The sequence below is a fragment of the Manduca sexta genome, chromosome 22 (assembly GCF_014839805.1).
Source record: "Manduca sexta isolate Smith_Timp_Sample1 chromosome 22, JHU_Msex_v1.0, whole genome shotgun sequence".
Lineage (NCBI taxonomy): Eukaryota > Metazoa > Arthropoda > Insecta > Lepidoptera > Sphingidae > Manduca > Manduca sexta.
Genome location: NC_051136.1, coordinates 7992187 through 8012921, shown reverse-complemented (window position 1 = coordinate 8012921; position 20735 = coordinate 7992187). Strand labels below are relative to the sequence as shown.

At 33.6% G+C, this 20735-nt stretch overlaps 1 protein-coding gene across 5 annotated transcripts; it reads left to right on the top strand.

Annotated features, from left to right (window-relative positions):
• Positions 1 to 2664: 2664 nt before the first annotated feature.
• Positions 2665 to 17128, top strand: LOC115448889 (bombyxin-related peptide A). 5 transcript variants are annotated; one of them, XM_037441416.1, is made up of 5 exons: positions 2665 to 2931; positions 11089 to 11255; positions 13051 to 13165; positions 13288 to 13564; positions 15327 to 17128. In XM_037441416.1, the coding sequence occupies exons 2-5, from the start codon at positions 11099 to 11101 to the stop codon at positions 15459 to 15461; spliced, it is 684 nt and encodes a 227-aa protein (XP_037297313.1). In that variant the 5' UTR covers positions 2665 to 2931; positions 11089 to 11098; the 3' UTR covers positions 15462 to 17128. The 5 variants fall into 5 exon arrangements, with proteins under 5 accessions (XP_037297313.1, XP_037297315.1, XP_037297316.1 ...); XM_037441418.1 differs by having other exon boundaries at positions 13048 to 13165; positions 13288 to 13456; XM_037441419.1 differs by having other exon boundaries at positions 13048 to 13165; positions 13288 to 13479.
• Positions 17129 to 20735: the final 3607 nt, after the last annotated feature.

Below are 20735 nucleotides of genomic sequence, written 5' to 3'. Positions count from 1 at the left end.
AATTAGATACGTGTATGGGATTCAACTTCACTGATAACACTAAGATGTATGGAGATTACTAAATCTTATAATGTGCAATATACACGGACAACAATGACCTGCAAAAAGGAATAGGACAGTATTGGAGGCATTATATTTGAAGGTAGAAGTAAACAATGTGTATACCTCGTAAACCTGACAGACGTCTTCAGATTTGATTTTCTAAGCGTTGAGCCCCAAACAGAACTCATATTATTACCCGGTTCCAGTAATTTCTCGTTAAAGTTAGATCAGCATTAGACACGCAGATAAGTATTATAAATTACATATGTTATCCGTTATAAGTAGAACGTTCTCAGTGTAAATTGTACTAATAATTATCTATGTAAGAGATAAACGTTAAGGAAACCAAATTTATTTCAATGCTTTATTCTATATTTTCTCTAAGTCCCCACGATCGTTCTCAAAGGACAATACTTAATACCTATTGTGGTTTATGTGTTCTTTCTTAGAATTTTATAAAACTAACTTCACAATAAGTTTCATGTGAATCAGTGTAGCGCTCCACAAAAACTTTAAAACGCGAAAAATAAATTTATTTATTTTGGTTCTTGATCTCTTGGATATTATAATAGTTTTAACGCCCCCTCATTAACCTAATAAAATCGGAGAGTTACTTTACATTTCCCTATAAATCGATCAGTTTAAAATAGATTAATAAACAAATTCAAATCAATTTTATTTAACTCCAATACACCCCTGCAAGACAATTTCTGGATTTGTTTCTAGGTACTCTTGGTCGGTCTATCACGTCTAAGTAAAATGACTTATCGGCACCTATAAATAGATAGTAATGAGACAGTTCTATAAATAAACAAATATTTTCGAAGGCGTCAACTAGCTACTCTGGTTATCAGATGACTGACAGCTTTGGAGCTTTATCATTGCCAATTATTAAGTCGGGGAGCAGACTAGTGATAACTCAAATATTATAATTATGTTAACAACATAAAACTACTGAGACCAAAGATAAAGTTTCAAAGATAAATTAACTGGAGGTCGCCGGCTTAGATATCATCATAATAATATTATAATTATGTATATACCTACATACAAGTATAGCAAATACGACAAGATATGAAGTGAAGAGAATATTCTGAATAATAAAACTAAGTATTACTTTAAACTCTTAACCTACCTTTTTGTATCTCGCACGTGCATCCAATATACTTACAGAAAATATATTATGTAGTGTTCGAGGAACACAATGAATGTAGGTAGTTAGGTACGTAGTTATCAACTTAGTTCTTAGAGGGATAAGATGTGTACCTATATGTAATACACATATGACATATAGGTAACTTGCGTGTATGACACAGGGGAAATTGAACATTGAGCACTTTAAGTTTACAGCAGCCTTGGATATTGTTGATTTCTATGAAGACATGCTTTTAATATTTATTTCATTTTGATTGATCAAAGTAGTATACAGCATCGCCTATGCATCTCTGCCAGCATAATCAAAATTAGTGGCGAATTTAGGGGGCAAACCGGATAATCACTTGAAGCCTTGCGTTTAGGTTAAACGATAGACTTCGCATGATGGTTAATCGAAATCCTTTTTGTAGATGACCATCCTGTTTACTAACGCATCTTAGGCATCTTATCTACGAAATTGTTAAAATCTGTAACTTCTTTATTGTTCCTACCCAGGGCTTTGCGCTGGCTAAAGCCAGCCTCTGGAAAAGGGCACAAAGAAATAAGGAAACGCAAAAATATGCACCTCAGTGCCTCGTATTAGTTAAGGCCACTACTGATAAGATCAGAGAATAATACCATTTCGTAAAATTCGACAAAGAGCAAAAATTTTACAGACATTTCAACAACCCAGATGACAGTTGGCATAATGTGCAATGCGTATAGCGTTAGACGCAGAAGTTAGAAATTCTTATAATTTGAATACAGTATTCACAGTTGTGCATAGTGAGCTTGCGGATTATATGGACAGACGGTGGAGACAAGTGAATAAGTAAGGAGCTATGTAATTATCATCAGTATCGTTACACAAAAGTTGAAACTATTAATTATGTAGGTTGTGTAGGAAAAGATGTAATCAATCGGTACAGTGGAATGTTGGGGATATTCCATCTTCATTGTTTATATCCTCGTTTCACCTTTTTTATTTATAGATGTGACTGTTTACGGCTGTGTTTACTAATATTAAAACATAACAAATTACCTACTGCACTTATCTGAAGCGTAACATTTATGATTAAATTCGGTCAGGCATTACCTCTGTCTCCTTGAGCTACATACCCGTTTCTGTTCAGGATAATATGATGAAGACATATGGTATTTAAATTATCATCTTGAAACGTTGAATGAATGACACGATTTGTAAGTACTCACGTAGTGTACATGAAAGACAAAAACTATAATAACACAGTGTAATAATAGCATATATGAGATATGTAAAAGCAAACCTGACGCGTTGCAAATCCGGGTGACCCCGATACATTTTAATTATACTTGTATCTGATGTTATAAAGCAACGTCAATAATGTCGGCGGATTAGAGTTGAATTCCTTGTTGGAACGGAGTCCAGGGGTGACTTTGTTTTTGTGAGGGGGGCGGGGCGCGGCGCGGGGCGTGTCAGCGGCGCGTCGGGTGCGCGCGCGCCGCCCATCATCAGTTATATTAACGGCGCGGCGCACGCGGCGGCACGAGTGCTGACAGCGGTCGCGCTGGTGGACGTTGCGCCTCCTTAGTGTGCGGTGTACGAACGCGACCTGTGCTTCTGTGATACGGCATACAGCTCACCGTCCACCAGCTGTATACCACGCATAACAGACACCTCGGTGCATCCTACCTACAACTCTTACTTAAATCTACTGCTTGGACCGCTGACACCACTAAGAAACCTACTAGCTACCTCTCATCGTATCAAACAAGGTATGTAGTTCATAATTGCTTACCTTTAACCTATGTGATAATTGCGACAGTTACTAAATTATGTGAGAAAAATATTAATTTAACACTTACTATACAAAATTAAACGAATATCTTAATTGAAGTACAAACAAGTTCTATTTTTTTTAATCTACAATTTTTTCTACCATTCGATTAGGTACATACTTATAATATACTACTACAGAATTGACTATACGTGATAGAAATAACAAAGTTATGATTGATGACATTATTGCTCTACCATAAAAGTAAACTTAAAATACCCATTAAAGAAATTTTTTATAGTTGCATCTATATATTAAGAATAAATTGTCTTATAACCTCTGGGAGTCACAACGAAATAATGTAACTAGTATACATGAAGTAAGCAATGAATAACTATCCAGAAACGACTATAAACAAGCTCTACAAATCAAGCATAGAAACGTTTCAAGTTTTAATTAACCAAGGTAATAGATGGGTAAAGGCACTTAGAAATTGTTCGAGAAATTAAAATTCTTGGAAACGATGACAATTCAGTCGCAGCGAGTTTTGCATTTACCGCCATAGTTTTTATTGCATCTTCGCTCCCGTCCAGTGAGTCGCATAATTCCGTTTTTATGGCTGTCTACACGACAATGTAAACGTGCAACCATGAACAGATTCCGAGATACTCCGAACTCTGTCCTCCATACTATATCTGGTTTATTAAAAAAGCCTTTATAATTGGGAACATGTTTCGGATCATTTTAACTAACCATAATATTTTTCGTTACAGTTTTTTTTTATTATTTATTTCTGTTTTTTATTTTTTATTTCGGTTTATAATGGGTGCATTAAGTAAAAATATCAAGTGCATGATGATTTTAAAGTTGTCAGCCTTTTAAACAATTAACCGACAATAATATAAGGTTAGCTAAGGCGAACAATATTTTTTTATTTGATAGGACCTACAATATCTTTTATCATATCGAGGATTATACAAAATATTACAAAGACTACAATTTGGAAAAGCAAAATTTGAAAGCTTTTTATATTAGATAAAACTGTTTTTCCCGATATCCATCGTTATTGCAAGTTACAAATAACTAAAATAGGTACTATTGGTTACAAATTAATATCGGTAAAAACTTCTGTTAACCTAGTAGTAGTAGTAATAGTAATGTCCTGTGGTCTCAGTAATTACTGATGAGACTACAGAACAGTCTTAGTGCGTGACTAAACGATAGAGCTTAACCGACTGTAACAATGGTACCTAAATAATATTGCCATGCTAAACTATAAGTAAGTTTATTCTAAAAACTATTACATTACACTCAGTAATTTAAAATTAAATTTAAAATAAATTTTAGTCAATTTTATTTGAAATTAACAAATCTTATTCATCATTACTTAGTTTCATGTTTAAGTAATGTTAAAAATGCTTGAGGATTTTTCAGTAATCACTCTGATGATTTTATTTAGTTGTAATATATTTTGTAGAGTAAATATAATAATATTATTTATTTAAATATACAGCAAACGGGTGTTAATATATCTAAATATCCAATTCTGAATAAAACCAGGAAGCAAAACAAATGTGCTTTATCAAATCTGGATACTGTCATTCAGGCAATAATGTTTTATAATATCATTAATGTTCACTTATACAATTAGTAATGTACAAATCTTATAGGATCTGAATAAAATAGTACCTATATTATATGTATATCACGAGTAATAGGCACGTAGTTATTATTTTAAATTCTAACGATACCTAAGTGATTCCTTAATATTTACCAATCATTTTTACAAAATATTTTTTTTGGCAAAACTTAGTTTTATCTAAGAACTTTGGGAATGCTACTTATAACTAGGAAATTCTGGAAGGAATGAAGTAGTTAAATAAGACCTAACCAAAACAAGTTCTAACTAAAAACCAGTTCCTTATTTAGGGCTACTATAACTGCTTGAAGACAATACAGGACATTTTTAACTCTTAAAGGTAATTAGTGTTACAAAAATGCGGGAGCTTTTTTACTTACATTTATTTAATACGGCCAATATTGTGTATTCATTCGCGTATATAAAAGAATAGTCATGCATATAATGCTATAAATATTCCCTTCCGAACTAAACGGTTATGGCAACACACGGCGATACAGCGCTCCAAGCCGAGACATATCCAGCTAGCTGTATGGCAGTTTATATGGCAGCCCTATCCTACTGCAATATGAGGAACAACATTGTCTTTAGTACCTATGTTGGTATTAAGTAAAGCAGGAAATAGGGAAATAGTATTTCTCGTTCTGTACTAAAACGATGCATACCAGAATAAATAACCATATTCAGGATGTTTTACCTTCCCAGACTTTATGAGGCCATCTGGTGCATTATAAATCTACGCTGTGCACCTAGTGTTGCTCGCGGATTCGCTTGCGTAAAAATCTTCTCCTACTTCAAGTCACTAAATCACTACAGTGACGCTTAGCGCCATTTGTACGACGCCCGCAACGTCTATTGAAAGAATCAGATTAAAACATTAAATAGATATCTACTGAAATAAAATAACCTATCAGTTATCTGGCAAACCAAGCCATGGTTTATCTGTGTCCCAAATATCATCAAAATCCGGGCAGCGGGTTCTGTATTGTCTTCTTAGATCTTAATATTTTCATAAACATTCGCATTTATAATATTTGTTAGTATGTGAGCAAGTAAGAGTAAGATTTTAAATTATGTACTTTGAAATGTGTATCATGTGTTTATATATAAATAGATAGCTGCGTGATTATCCATATTGTCCACAGTCCATACATGGTTATAAGTTATAATATTCTTCCACATATAGATACAAACAGATTTACATAAAACTCATGCAATGCGATATTTATTTTTGATGTCGTTTATTTTATACGGTGTAAAAATTTGAGTAATGTATAATATTGAGGTCCGTCTATCCCAACACTATGTGCGATAAAGTTACCAGCTACGGCTAATATATAAATGTATAAAGGTTATAACCGCAATCAAAAATCTACCTAAATTATAAACGCAGGTAGGCACAAGAAATTATTTCTGAGTGACAAATAACACAAGCTATCCACTCGATCAATACTTCACAAAGATATCACGCGTGCAAAGTGCATCACATGTTTTGTATCGGCCACCTACGTGTTTGAACTTTAAGGCAGGTCAACTTTTAAATTGCAGTCAGAATCGGTCACTTGACAAACTCTCGCTCTTCTCGTCACAATAAATTGTGATTGACCCCTAACTAAATATGAAATTGTCGCACGGAGCATCGTACATAAGTTTTCCTTGGGCACCGGGGGGGTACTACTGTACTTACACATTCACTAAGCTGCAATCAATATTATGAATTACAATTAACAGATCCACAAATTTATCTTTCATAGTAAGGAACACAGGTGGGTTAAGATTGAGATCATCTTCTTTCTCCATGCCTACTTATTTAATACATAATATGCAAAACACAAATTTTACACAGTATAGTATTTACTTGCTAATTTTTAACGTTTTTTTTACATTATTGTATAAAATACCTAGTAGATATAATATTTAAAATATATAAATCCCCACAATATTATTAGCAAAGTCCGGCGAGTCACTAGTACCTTAGCATTCACGTATAATATTATATTCTCAACCAATTCACATGTGCATCAGCATCACAGTTTTTGAAATATAACAATTATATTAAATTTATTTATTTTTAATTTACGATGGTAGTGGGAATGTTCAAACATGTTCTTTGCTACCTAAAATAAACAGATACTGGCCGTTCGGCACGCCTGTAATTCTTTTCACAAGACAACAGACCATAATTGCATTTTTCTAAGATAAAAGGGTTCCGGGATGTGTTGTCTGTGTGTCAAATTTCATTCATCAGTTTATACGTGTCTGTCTTACAACTAACAAGCATCCGAACGACTTCGCTAAATGTAACGATTGTAATATTAATAGGATAAAGCTAGAAAAACAATTATCAATAACAGAAAGGGCATTGCACTAGTAAGGTAAATTGGAAAATATTGGCCCTAATAGCATTTCCAGCGAGCTACACAGTCTACATTCCGTACTTTAATAGTGCAGACACGGACACCTATATGGACACTGAGTGTGTAAGAGAAAGCATTACATTATATAAATAGGTAGATACACTAATTATCGTATACAAAAGTCCTCATAATTAAGTTATATTCAATTTAGTTTTTGCTTTATTTAGCCAGCTTTACGTTTGATAACAACGTTATTTTTATGACAGAGATGAGACGCTTGTAGCTTGTAGTTATGGGTGTTTCAAGCCTTTAAGGGAAGGGAACACAGGAAAGGATTTTGAACCAGAAAAAATTTAAAAACCAAAATATGGAAGTGTTAAGTACTTCATAAATAACAATGATTATTATCTTAAACAGTAATATCATGCAATCACATTAGTTAAGGAGGCTCATTCGTACAAAATTCATACAAATATTTTAATTAAAAATATGATGTACGGCTCCACAATCTTATCAATACTACATGTGGATTTCGATAAAATTTGGTATGGATATAGTTAGAAGTCCTGGAAGGGACATTTACTACTTTTTATCTAATACTTAACACGGGCGAAGCCGCGAGGAAAAGCTATTATTCTTATAATTCTTAAAATCGAAACAAAACAATGCTTGCAAACTGCTGCTTCCCTGTAGAAATAGACAAAACGACGGACCCAGGCAGAATGGATATAGCCACTTATACATAAATAATTTACTTATAGAGACCAGGGATGTACCAGCGAAAACAATAAGTCATGGTTTTTATTTTTATAATTCATTTTATATTTTGCTACTGATACAAAAATAGTAAAATACTAGATGTGAATATATAAAAAGAATAAAATAGGTAAACTAGAAAGGTGGTTCGTTGTGTGATGCCATTGACCGAGTCAACCCGACAATTTGGCGAACCGACAATACACTTGACCCCGCAAACTCTTAAATGATCTTTTGTTACCTATCGTCTGCCCCCTACGTCTGCCGCGTATAGTATCTGGTTGCTAAGGTGCCGTAGATGACCAGATGTTCTGACATAGATAGCTACTACTAACTCGTTAGTACAGTTAGTAGTACAGGAGTTGTTACATCGGGGTGATCGTGCACTTACGTGAATTACAAACTGTGAATTCTCACCAGCTAACAATCCGGTTTTAGATGTTATTAAAGAACATAAGCGTATACCCACTATCTGCAGTAAATATTCCTTTCACTGTATTATTCGAATAATTCTGCAAGACAATCATAAAACGCTTATATCAATATTAGGTAAGTGAGTACGTTTAATATTATCCAAAAATTATAATTAATGTAATGCGGTGTAGTGTCGTCTAGAAATAGGCAATGATACAATTTTACATTCTATGCAATTTCAATCGTATGCCACGGTCAGCTGATTAGTCGTAATTGCATGTTGGACGTTGCTTGTTTTTGCCCACGATATTTACATCGTGCGTTTATTTTTAAACTTAAATGGTCGAGCTATTTATAACTAGAAACGGAAACCGTGTTTTTAAAGTTATAATGTTATGTTAATAGTTTTCTTTAAGTAAGGAATACATTTAAATGTTGATAGGTACCTTATAATATTAGGTAATTTCACCTTAATCCCCTTACCTTAGCCCTCCTATGAGTTTATATGAGATAAGCAAAAACTATGTCATTAATAACATGATTAGAACCTATTTATACACAAACAACGACACCACATGGACACGTAAGGGCGATTAAATTCATTTTAAATGTTTTTGTCCAAAACCCATACCCTCGTTTTGTCATTTTGGTCCTTCTGACTTCACTCGCTTTCACAGACCACCTTATTAGGTAGTCCAATATTTAATTAAGCGTAATAGACTGCTGGAAATCCCTTTATTTGTTAAAAAAAAAATATTCGCTAAACCTGATTCTAATACCCGACAAATTTTAAACTTTGCAAAGAAGGCTAAGGAGCAAAATATCAGGCTTAGTCAAATCGTATTTTTATCTGACTGCAAGCTGCCTTAAGTAGTGGTAATTGCATTATCCCTACAAAATAAAGAAAAACCCTATAGATGTACTTTGTTCACGACCCGATCGACGTAAAAGATCATGAGATGAAGCAAACACTACTTAGTAATTAAGTCTTTATATTGCGAGAACTAAGGATTCGGTTGATCAACGCAGTTGAATGCCTTTAAGGGATAATGACTTCCAGTCTTCCAGGGCCATGTAAAAGTGATTCACTACGTAGAGCAGAAACGATCCAAATATGTTTAAGTTAACCAATATATCTAAAGCAACCTCAGAATCCATGTCAAGCGTGAAACCAGATATTAAAAAATGGGTTATTTTTGGCATTGTCACCGCTTTTTAAAGAAAAAGGAGAACGGTCATTCGTCACTAATTATTCTAATTCTTGTAGTACAGGTCAAAGTAGAAATCAGGAATCGCAAACGACCTAACAACTAGTAGCCATTTAGTAGCAAGATTTTTAATAAAGACTAAAAACTAAATAACTCCTTTGTTTAAACACATCACATCATGGGAACGAAGTAACCTCAGCTTAACCTTCAACTTAAGTAGCGGCCTGCCTTTTTAACAAAAAAGAAAACTTATGTAGCAAAGAAGTGTTTAAGTAAAAGGAAAAATGCAAATGTAAGTACCTGCTTTGAAGCAGAGATTCAAGTAATTATCCAATCGAGTGCGCGAGCACTGAGTTGTTTAGTTCGACGTGGCATCACATTGCCGACATACGACGGCCACGCGGCGTAGCCGGCGCTCAGTAACGAGTAGCGAATCAACAACATAATATGAGAGATGCGGCTTGCGAGAGTACGTAGGTACATCGTATGTGTGGTACACGCACTCCGTGTGTGACCGGCTGCTAACTACTGCCGACGGCCGCTCTACTACTACTACTCGTACTAACTTTGCTCTCATTCATTGTGTCCTTGCAAGTAAAACTTTTTGTTCGTAATACCATAAGTTTCACTAAGATTTTTCCTCATAAGTGAGATTTATATATATATCGAATTTCTTTACCTACCTACAGAACATGTTTACCGTTCAGAAATATTTATAGGGATTGATGTTTTGTGAAATTTAAATAAATATGTAAATATATATCCACCTAATGTTATGTGAACGTAGTTCACAAGCACATTTATTAATTGTAAATTCTTAATAAACGTGTTACAATTTCTAATCAAACTTTTTACGTGATTACGAACAATCGTCTAAACAGGGCAAGGCTTGCAAAGTCATTAAACCATGATGCTCATGCAACAGTAATAATATAATGTCGCACCCACCCTACTCTATTCTTGAAATGGCACGTAATAAAAGGAAGCAGCTGATTTGCATTTTTATGAACATCAGAACAAGGAAGCTTAATTGAAATCATCATTGAATGATCTCAATGCTAATGGCACTAATAGATTTTTGGTCACTGGTATAATGTTTTCTAAGATTACTGAGTACTGACCCACGATGTGTTTAGTAAATAAGTATATTAACTTAGCTACGCGTGAATGCTTACACCTAGGTACTGTCTGCAATACGCTCGTGATTCATTCACCAATAAAGATAATACAAAACATGCATCCCCACATCAGCTTTTTATACAAAACTTACTCTATAAGTATGAAACATATCTGTTATTAATATTGTATTTTCAACATTAGTAAACATCGTGAATTAAATTAATTATGTAAAGCGGTTCATAGAGTTTAATGAGATGAGTAACATTTGAACTCTGCCATAGTGAGACCGCACGAGTACATTAAAATACGATAATAAATACGATTAGGCAGCAAGAGCATATCATCGAGTATACTTAGTTTTTATTGAACACGGATAAAAAATGCATTTCACCCTGAAATTAGCAATACATTTAGGAAATGAAAAGTCTTTTTGAGGGATTCGTATCTTGTATCAACTGGGCGGCGCCGTACTGGTGTCAAGTTACACCTTTACCCTTCAGTATAAAAACGTGAAAACTACTAGAGTTACGCACAGTCACCTTTCAAATACAACATTGAACTGTGGCCGGTAGAGGGAAACCACGAGTAATATCTTGTTATTGTTTACTATTTAGTTACAGTTAAAGAAAAAATATTTCATTTTTATATGTTTGTTGTTACAGATTTGCAAATATGCTCGTGAACAGGGCTATGCAATTTGCTGTGTTAACAGCAGCGGTGCTCTGGGAGAACAGATCTGAAGCTGCTGCCAAAGCTTCGGTCAAATTCTGCGGCCGACATTTAAGTGAGATCATGAGCAGAGTCTGTCACGCATACAACGGACCTACAGGTACAAACTACAAATCATTATTTTTATTTACTACGTGTATTTAATTTTATTGTTAATGACGCCTAAGAGCTATCCAAAAACCTTTTTTAAATAAGTTGACAACGCACAGTACACGATGTCTTCAAAAACTTATATCGACGCTTCCAGAAACTAAATACCTTTGACCTCAGCCTTTGACATGTATCTAAATGTCACACGCTTGTGGATCGCTGCGTACACGACACGAAATTTAAGTTTTCATTTACAAACTCTGCTTTACCCTGAGCTGCAAAATACTCTGTCTGCCTTCAATTAGCATGAGTGTAGCCATAGAAACTTGGCAGTCATATTAATTTAAATATTTTTAAGTGGAAGCTGTGCCGCGCCACATCCGTTTAGCTTAAACTTGCGCTGAAAGGTTTTAAACTTTAGCAATATCTACTTTGGGTTCGAATTCATAATTAACTTCTAAATATCATAATCAAGGGCAAAACATACACCCAGTTTTGCCAATTAACTTTAATGAAACTATTTTAACATGCCATAAAAACATCCGCAAGGCAACAAATGTTATCGTTATTATCATTAATAACAGAATTAAGTAACATATAAAAGGCCATTGATATTCGATTACAAAATAATATTTTTTACAAATAGTTATTTTCTTGCGATGTGATTGTATGAATAATTAGAAGCGTACAAGTTAAATATAAATTTCTAGTATGTCATGAATTTGGCTTTATTACATAAAGTTGGTGCCGTACAAAAGTTTTAATGTCTATTTTAAGCTTATCAATAAATGTTTGAGGACGTTGACACATATGCACGTATCATTTCATCATTGTAAATAAGAGAAATCGTGGGAAAAATAAAAGTTGTTTATAGTTTTAATGTAGATTCACATGTATTATTATTCTATATATGTTTTATAGACGTGGATATAATATTGGGAATTTTTCAATTTTTCTATTTAACAACATACTTTTCTATCTTGAATCTACATTGAGTCTTATATTGGTTAAAAGTTATTAGCGTCCCCAGTGGATCAAAGTTGACAATTCGTTAGTTGTCGTTTCGTATAGGTAACCTGCGTAGGTTAAGTATTGCTGATGGGGTCATCCCCAGTCTTTGCAAATGACCCGCCGAGCTTTTAAAAGTGGCACACCTAACTTCAAAAATTTCACTTAATCTGAACAAAGGTTTTTTCAATATGATTTGAAGTAAATACGTTGAACCAATAAGAATTCACTTATCCAGTTAATTCTGAATGCATTTTAATAAATAAAACGTAAAATTTTATTTACATGTTAGTCACTGTTAAGTAGGTTAATTAATTTAAATTGTTGCCCGAGCCAACAAAAGTAAAACGTCTTTGCAGACCGTATAAAAAAACCTTGGATATGACTGTTATTTATTCTAAAATTATAAAGAGGAAACTTTGTAGGTTTTTAAAGAACGATTCTCTGGAACTACTGAACCGATTTTGGAAATTATTTTAATAATAAGAAGCTATTTTTTATCCCAGAAAAATATTGCAGCTGGCGATACAGAAATTGTTGTATACTGGTACATCATAATTATAATTAACATTTGTGATTTTTTTCACATAGGTACATATTATTTTAAAATGTCCATTGCATTTTTTTACTCCAACAAATATTTTTAAACGTGTACGTTTATATTTTAACACAGTAAGGCCGTTGCGATTTTTTTTATTATCGGATCTTAATTATTATTGTCGTTGGATTTAATTTAAAATTGTCCCAATTAGTTTGCGTAAACGAAAACGATGATGCTAATCTCATCATTACAGTAGTAGAGCAACCAGGACCGGTAGTCCGGAGAAGACGACAACTTGGTATAGCTGACGAATGCTGTATAATCGGATGCACGTGGGAACAACTTAGTGAATACTGCTCTATTAGTGCGTAGTAAGTATCTGCTGTCACAAGTTGACATATTTATTTTATCTCAACGAAAAACAAGTAATAACATACGCCTAATTTTAGAGTATTATCTACGCAAAAATTATGACCTTACTTATGTTTAACAGCTCAGAGTCGCCATTAGAAGATTTAGAAACACATATAATTTCGGATCGTTCTGCGGAGCAAGAGGTTGAAACGATGGGCGGTGCGCGGACGACGACAACGGCAAAGTCGGTGCCAACGCTGGAGACCAGTGTGCGGGGACCTGATGGCATGAAGAGCGCACGGCGCGAGGTGGGACGCGCACGAAGTCGAGGGTACGGGCGCGCACGAGGCCACGGTTGTTGGTGCCGGCGCAAACGGCGCCCGGCCCGCCGGCGAACCTCTGTCATGGGTAACATGGTGTGTCTCACATTCGCCGTCATATTGGTTTTTCTAAAAATGTATGACTTTTTAAAATAAGAAGTCAAAATATGTACGTACTGTAACATAACACCGAGCGCATTTTTAAAATGGTTGCAAATTATACTTGTTTCTAATACATTATAAGACAAAAGCCTACAAACTCTGGTAAATAATAATAATATCAGCCCTGTATTATATACTTGCCCACTGCTGAGCACGGGCCTCCTCTACTACTGAGAGGGATTAGGCCTTAGTCCACCACGCTGGCCTAGTGCGGATTAGTAGACTTCACACACCTTCGAAATTCCTATAGAGAACTTCTCAGATGTGCAGGTTTCCTCACGATGTTTTCCTTCACCGTTAAAGCGAACGATAAATTCACAAACTCTGGTAAAGCAAATGACAAAAAAAGCTTAACTATGTTATAAAGAAAAAACCTACAAATAGTCGTCTTATTTAGCATGACGATTTCTTTAGATAATCTTTGGAGAATTTTTATTATTTAGACCAGCGGTCGGCAACACGCGGCCCGCGGACGATCTGTTTGTGGTCCGTGATTGTTTTGTCATAAGGTTTAAACATCAAAATAAATGTATTAAATTATGAGTAAGCGCATCTAAGAAGGGATTCTAGGTTTAAGGTTATACGTATGGCCCACCTTTAGTTAATTTTGCCACCTTGTGGCCCTTGTCTGCCAAAAGGTTACCGACCCAGCGGTCGGATCTAGATCAGCATCTAGACAAATATTTAACAGAATCAAAAATGATAGATAAAGCGTAGCAAATAGCTAATAATACCACTTTGTGTTAATAATAATTCATATGGTTAATAATTTCGGTGAAAATTATATTACTAAATCATCTACAGCAAAAATGTATTAGGAAAGATTAAAAACTGTGTGATACCTGGATATTGATAAGAACATACACATAAGTATATTTATTACAAGTTGGTAAATGTCTGACAGACCTACAGCCTACTATATATTAGGCAGAGGGCCTATATTTTTACCTTAACTTTTATAAACAAGAATTATTTGAAACGCGAAACTCAACTTTGATAACATTGTGATACTTTAAAGAACTGAAGAGTTAGTAGTAACGTGTGTATTCATACGTACATTGCATTAAATAGGTTAAAGCAGTTACGAAAATACGATCAAGTGCGCTCGGTTTTATTCAATCCTAAAATATAAAAAAAAAAATTTTTTAAAGCTAATGAGACAAAAATGACGGCGAAAACTAACCCTCATACATACTAATGCTTACTGCACGTAACTTAATTAATAAATAACACATTATAAACATATTGGTATGATTTTGAATCTATGCACAAATTTAAATTCATGGCTTTCTTTGCATGACTGAGAATGATAAGCATGAATGTTACTACATGTGTACAGCTTTTACTAAGATTCGTAAAATAACCAAGACATTTGTAGAAATATAACTATATATACAATATATTCAATACAAATTATATTTTGATATACCCAAGGCACAAGTATTACTACTTGAAATGAACTGATTAAAATAATTATTCTTGAAAAAAGTATGTTTTTTAATTACATATTACAATAATTATTTCTGTCGTCTCATGGCATTTCTCTTTAGTTTAGGTATAATATTAAAATATTCTCGTCCAGTACACTCGCCCAATTGTATAAAAATACTTTAGATGCTATTCTTCGCAATCCAAGACAAGTGTGTACATTATTTATGAATTTAGTAACCTTATGAAAATATTTTTTTAATTACAGGGCTTCGTAAAAAGTGCAGCACGCGCTGCTCCCGTGGTGGGCACCGTTTCTCCTCTCATAACGTGGGGCAGGACTCTAAATACTGATTTACCGATAGCCAGCCGAGATCGGTACGCTTACATAGTTTATGCGTAATCATATTTTTCAAGAATCTAATGAAACCCGCCGCTCAAGAATAACGTGAATTTTGGAAATGCAAGTGTATAAAAAACTGAGTGAGTCGTGGATGTGTGCTAAATATCATGTCTAACCTATTAAAGGAATAATTTGCAGGCTCTCGATGCTAGCAAAGATCAAAAAACAATTTGATTGACTCTGTGTGAGCAAAATAGGCGGTATTTTTGCCGAAGTGTTCATTCGTAGAATAGTGATATATTTATTATAGTGTTTTAATTCTGATTTCCAACCAATATTGAGCAATGACTATATCATGTGTCTATATCGCGGCCCAGGTATACCTAATCACTGTTATAACTAGTAGGTATGTAGTTTAACGATTTGAAGATTGCTTTACCCAATACATTATAGTACCTTCCGATTGATTGATTGATTGATACTTATAACTACCACGAGATTAAACTCATAACTTTTACATTTTTAATATTCAAACGCAAGCAGGAGTCACAAAATCTAGCAGGGAGGTAATGATAGGTGATGAAACTAATGAATTTCTTTAAAAAAATATCCATAGCTCTGTGAATTAATAGGTGACTATTGCAATGGCTGAAACTTTGTGATGGAGGATCAAATCAGATTGTATAAAATGTCTACATAAATGAGTAACAACTCATACATGCCCGATGAATGAAAGGGCAATATTAGAGGGAAAGACGCTAACATAGCTTTTTTGACACATTTCTAAGTTTCACTACCTATCACAATTATTTTTTAATGAAATAAATTTTGTGACCCTACATGCAGTGTAGTCAATTTACCTAGTGGAATAAAACGTCGCTTATCGATTATTATATGACTTTCTTCGGACGTCCCAGAAAGTAGTTACAAGTGGAACACCTACCTGAATATTTAGTGACATAAATATTCAAGAATTTTACTTTATAAAATGTTTTTGAACCTATCGTAACAAATGTGTTAATGCATTAATCTAATTCTGATGAATGTGATATAACACAGAATTTAATAAACAAAACCATTAATTAATTGGAAATTATCTGTGTAACTGTGAAGATTCTTTATATTTCTATTTGACACTATTATCTGGCACTAGCCATAACATTATCTTGTTTTGCGTTAATGTGGTATGGATATTTGAGTATTTTGCTTGATGCTTTTACTGTGTAACTGTACGTGCCAACATTGTCATCATCACACTAATTTATTACGTATCATCATTCCATTAGTTAATATTTGTAATTGAGGCTCCCAATTGTATTCATAGCTTATTTTAAGATTCGCTATATCAGACTGAACACAGTTCAATACTCTTCTAAATGTAAAGTGTGTTTCTATAATTCATGTAATTTATATCTGTATATTCAAATATAACCGATAGGATTATATTTTAACGATCACAAATATTCACATTGTAGACACGATTACAATTATTGCCTTAGAATTATACGTAAATGTCCTACCATTTAAGAATTAAAGATCTCTAAAACATCTGTGATAACTCCAACTGATAAACATAAAAAATCTTTAATTTATAATATTATTTTAGTACTTTCTACGAAATAATTATTATCTGTATTCCCTTATACTAGATACCCCAGTGTATGTAAGTTAGCATAAATAAACGTGACTGACTAAACGATTGCTGTATTAAACTCATTTATTGAAAAGAAAAGATTTTCATTTCATTGTATATCTATAATGTTTAATTGTTTTCACGAATCCTTTTACGTTTTAAATATGTCTTGAAATAAGCCATATTTACAAGTCTCTCCGCTAATGAGTAAGCAACGGGATATACCGCCTATTAGGTATCTCATCATCTTAAAGGTCACCCAAAATTAATTTTATGCAGTTGCTGCATAAGTTGACCAAGGTTGATTCAATAAAACCGGAAAAGAAAACTTCGTATCATTAATTTATCGCTGCGACTAAACTTTTACAAGAAGATTCGTTTGACGATACTTGATTGACGATTAGAATACTCGCCAAGAGGCATTGCCCACTACTACTCTGAAGAATTAGCCCCTAGTCTGCCACGCTGTCCTAGTGCGGGTTGACAGACTTTACACATCTTCGAAATTTCTATGGAGAATTCTTAGGTATGTAGATTTCCTCACTATTTTTCCTATCACCGTTACAGTGCACGATAATTGATAAACAATAGACGAACTTCTAAAAGTCAGAGGTGTGTGCTCTGGGTTAGAACCTGCAGAAATTTTGTTCGGCTCGTTCCAGATACCAGGCGATCGAGTACGAGGCACTGCCATTGTATACCTAATACAAATTTATGTAATTACAGCCTTCCGTCTCTTTTTATGGTAAGTAGCTTAAAGACAAAGTCAATCAGACATCTGAACTAGTTCACCTGTGTGATTCGACACTAGTACTAGATAGATAGATACTACTACACTAGCAATTAGTACATAAATGACTAAGGCTCACAAAAAATTTACCATAACACACGGGAATTGTAACACACGATAACACACAGAAAATAGGCAACACACTGGAAATATTGTTAAGATTAGTGCACACCAAAAAAGAGTACTTTATTTTAAATAAAATACTATATGCACCAATTTGTTTATTTAACTCAAGAAAAATATTATTACATCCTAATCAAAATAATTAATATTATATAATTATAATAATAATTTGGCCTTTCCCGATAGAGCTTTTGTCTTTCGGCAGGTGTTAATGGCATCTAAAAAAAAGGCAATATTTAGATAATATTTTATTTTACAAAACATGGAACGACTAACTTCAATCGTCAAAATTTGATATGTGGTCGCCATTATGATAATATTTCCAATGTAAACTAAGCTTAATACCTTTCATGTGTATTACGTCACACAATTACGTAACACACGTAACCCACGTGAACAAACACACGTGAATAACAGAACCTAAAATACCCGTAAAATAATTAAATGCAATGTAAATGAGTGATAAACTACACTATATCACAATATACATATCCCTCTTATTGGTTTTTATACTTTATAGACAATTTTAGCTACTTACCATGCAAAATTGCTTCTGAAAAGTCGCTAAAAACAAAGTACGAAAAATAACGTTCACCAAAGAATTCCCGTTTCTACAAAAACTAAGATGTTAGACAAGAAACTGATATCTCATTTTGAAAGTAGTAAAGTCGTCATTATAAAAAAATAGCATCGTATGTTGCTTCTACTTTAACAAAAAAAACTACTTCGTAACAAATCATTTGTAACACACGTGAAATAAAATGGGAACATTTTGTTTTGAAGTCGTTATTCATTTAGCTTTTGCTTATTTTAATATATCTACAAAACTGATTATAGCTTTATTTGCATGCTTTTAACATGTCTACGAGATCTCACTATAAGTATATGATTCAAGACGTTATAAAAAAAAATATATTTGACTAGGGGTGGGCACATTTTATTTTTGTATGAAACAAGAAGTAAGCTATTTTATTATACCAAATAATTTTCGATTAAATTTAATAATATCAAACCATAAAATAGCTTAACATTGAAATATGAATAGTAGCCAACAAAGGAATATTTATTTTAATTTTATTAACTTTCGAACTCACATTTTTCGTACGACGTAGTTTGGCTAATGAAAATTATAGGTGAGGTAATTTTTTTTGAGCCTTAGCCAAATATATTACTGTAAAACGAAATATTATATGTCACGAATTGTAGCATTACCATACTATTACATTGCTATTTCAATGACAACAAGGGCCTGTTTTACAAGTTTCAAGTAAATTTTATTTGTGAGTTATATTAAACAGCTGAAGTAGATGATAATATTAATTTTGTCATCATTTATTTAGGAGCATAAATTAGAGTATGACATTTAATCGGCTTATGCGTTTATGTGACGAGTAGCATTTATTATTATATTTGCAACGTTTATGTGCTGGCTAGTGGCTGGTCTACAAATGAAACGTTTTGTTTTACTTAATTATTTATTTCGTAGACATTCGTTTACATGACGCGATAAACCAGAGAGCAGGATCCGGAAGGAGATCTAACCATAACATTCTAACAGCATTTACTCAGAAGTTGTGAAACGGACTCAAATAATAATATCATTATACGTCTAATATCTGAGAGGATTATACACTTTGCATTAAAGGAATTAAAAAGAGGCCTTATGGCTTATACCAGCAACCACCACTAACCAACTAACCAGCCTTCCAATACAAACATTATACTTTAGTAATCTACACTAAAAAAAAAAAATCTATTTTGAATGAATATTTTCATTTGTAAAAAAATATGCACCCCCTAAATAAAAAAGACACAAATTGTAAACCTCTAGAGATCAATAATATAGTATAGCAAATAGCAATAATGCTGAACAAAACATAACGGTCATTTTTTTTTTTTCTTTTTGAACATAACTGACCTACCTACACAGGATGTTTGGGGGCGTCCATAAATTACGTGGGTTGTTTTTTAAATTTTCTGTCCCTCCCTCCCACACTGGTGAGATTTTATTCAACCCCCTCCCCCATCCCCCAATCTCACGTGAGATTTTTCAAAATGTGGGTTTCTTTAATAAACTGTCCGTATGTCGCTGCCACTCAGCTCGTACGTTCTCATTCATCGAGTCGCGCGTTCAGCTGACAGTGGTGCGAAAGCAAAGGACGGGCTACACTTTACCGTAAATTCAGTTTAAATTGAGCTATTTGGTATGAAACAAATATGGTGGTTTGACAGTCACGTCAAAATATGAATGAAATTATTTTCTTTCGAACGGGTTAGTGAATGATCTTATACGTATTACGATTACGCTTAGGAAGAAATTTTAAGCATGTACAATCTGGATTAAATGGACCAAAATAGTATATATTTTTTTTGTTTCAACCAGAATAAAAATTGCGTGATATTTGCCGAGACCCCCCCCCCTCTCTCCCCAACGTAAGATGAGATTTGACTCGACCCCCCCCCCCCCCCCCCCCTTTAAACATCTCACGTAATTTATGGACGCCCCCTTTGATATTTTTTACTAAAATATTAAAATGCAATGTCCTAATAAATCTGAAATATTAGAAATTAAAGTTGTGCCTATAATAATACAAAGGGTTTTAAATACTACATTCTAGTCAAGCAATATTTTTTTTAGAAATCAGTATTCAGATATTTATTTTAAGCATGTCTGGAATATTTCTCTTGTATTTTTCTCCTAGTATATTATGATAATAGGTGTTACCATCCCTGTATCAGGTAGACCAAGTCCATTTTTTGCTATGCCCCTTATAAAAACGCACAAAAA